This window comes from Camelina sativa, chromosome 11 (assembly GCF_030686135.1).
Source record: "Camelina sativa cultivar CO46 ecotype springtype chromosome 11, ASM3068613v1".
NCBI lineage: Eukaryota > Viridiplantae > Streptophyta > Magnoliopsida > Brassicales > Brassicaceae > Camelina > Camelina sativa.
The window spans coordinates 31,228,526-31,234,786 of NC_141890.1; the positions used below are offsets into that span (position 1 = coordinate 31,228,526).

At 37.0% G+C, this 6,261-nt stretch overlaps 1 protein-coding gene across 1 annotated transcript; it reads right to left on the bottom strand.

Annotated features, from left to right (window-relative positions):
- Window positions 1–2,992: 2,992 nt before the first annotated feature.
- On the bottom strand, window positions 2,993–5,818 carry LOC104728464 (geranylgeranyl transferase type-2 subunit alpha 2-like). Its single transcript, XM_010447437.2, has 8 exons — window positions 5,660–5,818; window positions 5,428–5,584; window positions 5,162–5,349; window positions 4,967–5,071; window positions 4,129–4,881; window positions 3,846–4,029; window positions 3,597–3,768; window positions 2,993–3,511 (listed from the first exon to the last, which is right to left on the bottom strand). Exons 1-8 carry the CDS (start codon window positions 5,776–5,778, stop codon window positions 3,138–3,140), a joined length of 2,052 nt encoding a protein of 683 aa, XP_010445739.1. The 5' UTR covers window positions 5,779–5,818; the 3' UTR covers window positions 2,993–3,137.
- Between the last annotated feature and the right edge of the window lie 443 nt (window positions 5,819–6,261).

Here is a 6,261-nt window from a genome sequence, read left to right on the forward strand (position 1 = left end):
TAGAAGAGAACTGATTTTGGAGCTCGGTAACACAGTGGAAAGATGATATTTCAGATCAGCTAATTTAAAGTCTGCGCAACAATGAATTTTTAATAACATGAAAGGGGTAGAGTATAGATGTTGAAACATGTTATGGGAGCATGCTGGAATCTATGAAGAATACTGAAATGCATTTTTAGATGAGACTTTGAAAGAGAGAGATTTACAAAAGAAGAGAAACATGAAGATATCAAAGCTCAGAGAAGTTTCAAGATCTGCAAATTTCAAGGTTTATTAATTTATAATGTTAATGTAGAAGAGAGTTGTTGGTTCGGATGTGTGATGTTACAATCAGCTCAGGATGATGTAAGAACTGAATCATCAGCTCACAAAGATCACCGAAACAGAGGATAGTTGCAGGACTACAGAGATTGTTTCAAGAAAAATCAATAAAAGGAACTTCGATGTTTATGGTCAGAAAATGGGTACATTAAAGGCATGATTAACAGCGAGTATAATGCAAGACTAGTTATGATGTTGCGCAAAGCTGAAACACTCAACGTGAGTGAAATTGATATGTTGGATGTTTTTAACTTAGTTGGCATTCAAGTTGGGGGAGAAGAGAATGTCAAGTTTGTTGTGAGCTAAGAGCAAATATTATGGGGGAGCTCTACTAGTGATTAGAGTTTAAAGAATGTGCTTGAGTATCAAACTAAGTTAAAAAGGGGGAGAATGAAGATGTCATGATCTTTCAAGAATAATACATGATGTAGCATGAAGTGAGAGATTGAAGGAGATTTAAAACTCAGTCATCAAGGGAGAGATTGAAGATATTGTGATGATTGGTTTTATAAGATGCATGGAATTGAACAACTCAATCACTGAGGGAGAGATTGAAGATATTGTGCTGACTGGTTTTAAAAGAAGCATGAATTATAAAACTCAATCATCAAGGGAGAGATTGAAAGTGTTGTGTTGAATGAGTTTTTATAAGTTGTCTGAAACATGCCATGGGATTGCTACTAAACCAGGATGTCATACAACATTGTGATATATGAGACAACAAGATAGAATTATCACAAATGTCTCATAGATGGTGTGAAGACAATGAGCAGAACTAACAAAGTTGTTGAGGCACTACTTGACACAATTGCAGTAAGAACATATGTGAAGTTCCAAAGTAGTACATGAAGTTATACATGAAGCCGAACTGTGTGAGTACTTGGAAGAGTTGAAATACAGAAGTTTGGAGACAACTTGGACAAGCCAAGAGGGTCTGATACAACGGAGATGGTATCAAACGTCCGAAGCAGTTCTTGTACTAGTTCTGAGAATAATACAGGAAGTAGTACAAGAAGCTGAGTTGAAGAGTTTGAGTACAGAAACTTAAGACCGACTTGGACAAGTCAAGTGGCGGCTGCTTAGCTGAATGAACATCTTGAATGGAAGATTCAAGATGAGATCATGAAGAGAAACTTTCCTTATCCAAAAAGAAAAAGGAAAGTTCTCAATTTTCTATTTGTTGTATAATAGGAAAGTTGTCAACCCTAGGGGTTGGGCAATTGATATAAATACCAAGAGGGCTCTTCATGAAGACTTGCGCGCTTCAAGGTAGTTTCGAGAGATGCACACAAGATGTGTGGTGTTGCCCCATCAACAAGATCGAGAGATCTTTTGATGGTATTCATCTAGAAAAGAATGATAGGCATAATAGTGTTTGTATCATATGCAGTTGTAATTGCTATCTTGTTCTAGTGAATTTGTTCTGGACTAGGTCCCGGGGATGTAGGAAAAACCGAACCCGTTAACAAAGCTTGTGTGTTATTTACTTTATGCTCATACAAACACAAAGTATATCCTAACTAGACTTAGCCACAATATGCGTTTTCATACAATTCACAAGTGGTGAGTGATTATGTAGTTGATTTAGTTTTTTGTACATCAGGTACTTGGTCTCTGCCGTGTAACAATGCCGGTTTCGAGAACCTGATTCAGTTAACTATTAAGACTGCACTAGATGTAGGATGGGAACCATTGCTACCTCTACTCAACAATTCTCCAAATCTACAAACCCGACATAATTTAGATTTCTGATACTGATTCTTTATGTTTATGGGACTGCATCACAAATATGCAGTTAGATGTTTAGACGAGGAAGATTGTGACTGCGAATATCAAGATAAATCATGGGTGGAAGAGGTTGTTGATACTTGTCTATCATCAAGCCCGGTGAAGGTTATAAAGATATTTAATTTTGGTGAAATTTGTTATCCGGAAGAAGACATAAAGGACCAGATAAAGCAGGTCATGCAATTCCTAAAGACAATGCCGGAACTCGAACAAATGATATTGTACTACGATACACCAGAAGATGAAGATTTGATGAAACTATACAAGGGCCTTCACGAGCTTCCTACTGTGGCATCAGCCAATTGTGAGGTCCGGCTAATCTTCCCCAACTTATCAACTACTATCTCCATTAGAAAGGGTAATCTTCTTTAGGGATATCCTTTTATGGTTTCTTAGCCATGAACATGTTTCAGGCAATCAGGCTACAAGTTTGCATAGCTGCTGAAAAAACTCTAAAACTCTGTTTCTGCCGTGTGCTTCTTTCTTTTTCTTTATTGGCTTTGTATTCCCTTTTTAAAGGCTTGTGTTATTGCTTTCTCCTTTTGTCGACTGAGAATGTTTAATATCTTTTATTTGTCTCTCTTCTTCTTATTTGTTGAATAAGGTTAGTGTTCATTGATCTCTTCTTGAAATGGATCATAGTTTCTTGATTATGTCGAGTTACTGTTTACTGTGGATTAGAAAATGAGGGAGTAGTTAAGGCGTTCATTATTTAACAAAAGTAAGAAAAAAAGGGTTGAAGCTTTCAGCACACGTAAACATATATAGGAGTCCCGTTTCAATCCCGAAGAGCACAGCACTTCCCAAGAAGATACTGAAAGAAACACAACACTTCCTAAGGTTCCTCCTGTCCAATATAAACCCTTCTCTGTCATTGTAAACCTTAAGCAGAAAATATCACAACAAAGGTTCTCTTCATCTTATCTGTTTTTATAAAAGCTTTTAAAGAGAACGAGCTATGGCTAACTTCAACTTCAAGTTGTTTTTCAAAACCTACGCGGACAGCATCTAAAACTGGCCTAAACATTTTAACTTGCGAGTTTGTGGCCATCAAGCCACACAAGCGTTGGCACAACCTGGCTGACGAAGGAGCTGAACTCTTCCCCTGAAATTAGGTCGTTGCCTCTTATATCTAACTGCTTCAGTTTCATTAAATCTCTAAGCACCAAATACGCATCCCTGTATTTACTAGGTACCTCTCTTCCAATTTCACCCGAATTAGGGAACGACAAAGAACATAGGTACCTTGTTGTGTCCACTAGGTTCTTGCCGCCGATGTGGTTATGTGAAACATCCAACACTCTTAGCTGCTTCAGATGTCTTAGAGAGTGGAGCGCTGAAAAGCTCTTGATCCTGTTGTTACTCAGATTTAGGCAACAGAGAAGCTGCAACGCCTCCAATCCTACACACAGACCCATACATATTTAATCACACAGATGCTAGCAACTGATATTGAAGACTCAAAAGCCTTAGGAAACACTAGGTACCTTCAGCTGAATGAAGCTTATTGTGACTGAGATCTAACATTTGCACAAATAGCAACTTCTCGACAGAGGCTATCCGAGATAGTGTTAAGTTATTAAGCCTTAGACATACAATATTGTTCATGTTCCTGTACCGAAACAGGTGTCTGGACAGGAACTCGGTGCTTGAAGTCACCTGTGTGCATCAACATTCTCTTTATGACTAACACATCAATTTGAGATTCACAGCTAAAAGGAAGACTAAGTTAGTACCTTGTGGAGAAGAGCTACACTGTACTCATCCTTGTAGTACTGGTCATGCCAAGAATCAAGGGCCATCAGATCGTTATACAGCTGGAGGATTTCTTTATAATGGACACCTTTAACAGCATCATCATCCGAGATCGTAGTTTCCTCAGCCATCAAAAGCTTCGCAAGAATGAGCTTTCCAAATTTGCTATTTAAAAAATAGGAAACAAGAACTCAAAAGGTCAAAAGACTATACAATTTGTCTTTTCCATTTAATCTAGAAAAAGTTTACAGGACTATTTCATACCTGTCAGGCAACTTACGAAATTGTTCAATCTCTATCTTTATAGCTTGCTTACGCCACTCAAAACCCGTATCAGCCTTTAACTGATTCAAGGCCATAAGAGAATTCAAATCCTTCGACGACTGTGCATCCAAATAGTCAAAACCATCCGTCCATGAAACAGTGCCTTCCTGTGACTCTCCAACAGTGTCATAAATATGCACTGTAAATACAAACTCATAAGGAGTGCTCAAGTTACATCCCGTGGAGGAAACAATTTCTCGAGACTTGCCAAGGCTGACCTTCACTTTGACAGGTTCTGTACTGTCAAATTTCAGACGAGCAACCCATACACAAGACACTTGAGAGTTCTTCTCCGGAACTGGTTCCCAAACAAGATCCTCATTGCTTTTTAGTTCAGAATCAATAGTAACAGTAGAGGAGCTAACTCCACTGACAGCTTGGTCAAAGTAAAGAATCAATGGAAAAGAACCAGACTCGGAACAGTAAGTAGTGAACTTAGAAGAAGAATAAGAGCCATTAAAGCAGCCAGGTCCAGATAGAATGATAGTGGAACCATCTGAAGGCCACGAGGAAGCACGAAGAGAAGTCTCCATTTTAACAGTTTGATCAATAAGCCAAAGATAATAAAACCAACCACTTTGGTCATCTTCTTCAGTAAATATAGCATTGTGTACATAGTCAAATTCACGACGAATCGTTTCCTTTGGCGTAAACCCATCAGCCTTTTTGGCGATTAAACTTGAAAGAAGTACACTGCATAATTTAAATCAACCAAAACAATAAAAGTAAACTTGATAGTACCACAAATGCGTCCATATGTTTAAATAATGCATCATACCTACGATTGTGCCAAGCAGAATAGTTGCTAAAGTTATCATTGATCATATCAGTTGTATGCTGCAACTCATCCTGTTCTGACGTCTTGGTTAGCTCCACAACAAACCTTACATAAAAAATTAGAGAACAGAGACATCAAAGATATGAAAAGATGCAAAAAAGCTTATTGACATTAATGTGCATATATAAGTCTCACCTGCGATAATTCCAAAGGTGAAAGTTCCTGAGAACTAGATTCTTTTTTATATCGTCGTCAAGCTTTTGATATTTATTCAAAAGTTGCAATTCTTTATCTAAGGAGGAACAGTGCCCTTTACTCAAAACCCACTTACGATGATACCATGCCCCATACGACTTGAGATTTCTCTTTAAAGCATTCTCTACCTGGATTTAACCAAAGAGATGATCAGCATTAATGGGAAGCAATCAATATTTATGAGTAAAAAAATATTTGCAACTCACGACTTCAAGTTCTTTATGGAGAATTGAGTTGACCAAGCTTGGATCTGCAGAGTCAAGGTTATACTCTACGGCAAGTTTCCTATAGTTCCAAGCAGTGTAGGCCTCCGGATTGATTTCTAGAAGCTTCGCGCTTAATTGAATTGCTTCCTTTGTGTAACTATAGAAACCATTGATTAGATTGATTGATTGAGATAGAAGGAAAGAGAAGAAGAAGACTTAGACTGTACGTTACATCTTTTGATGGTGATTGGACATGAACTGGGACTGGAGCGACCGGAGCTCTAGGGCTTCAGAAGCGGAGGCTGCCTCCTCTTCTGGCTTCAAAGCCGCATTCCTCTTACGACCGTGCATTCTATTCTGGTACGAGTGTCGTATTCTAGTTCACCGGAAACCCTAAAAACACAACAATACTCCCCTCCGTTATGTATGATTTTTTAAGTTTTTTAGATTAAGAAACTATGGATTTTTTTTCTTTTGGTAAGCAAGAAACTATGATTTTGATGCAAACGAAAAATTAATTTAACCAATAAAAATAAATATGGTCATAAAATATCAAACAAATATAATTTTTATCTAAAAACTGAAAATAAAAATTAAAAATAACATAAAAAAACTAAAATTTCTAAATATCTTATTATATAAAGCTTGATGTCAAAGTTACTCATTAACTAGATTGTGACACGTGTTACTTGTATCAATAAGATGTTGACATATGTCAATTTTAAATTTACAAAAACATTAAAAAGAACTAAAACTTAAAAAGTAAAAGTTCTAAACCTATTGTAAAAAGAAAATATACTAACTATCAATATTTATTTATTTTTTATTTTTAAT

Bases quoted from the DNA above. Each gene is read 5' to 3' on its own strand.
- LOC104728464 (XM_010447437.2), bottom strand. From the start codon at position 5,778: ATGCACGGTCGTAAGAGGAATGCGGCTTTGAAGCCAGAAGAGGAGGCA. The intron at 5,072-5,161 runs GTGAGACTTATA...TTTTTATGTAAG, and splicing joins CACCTTTGGAATTATCGCAG to GTTTGTTGTGGAGCTAACCA. The intron at 3,769-3,845 runs GTACTAACTTAG...TGATGCACACAG, and splicing joins GTGTAGCTCTTCTCCACAAG to GTGACTTCAAGCACCGAGTT.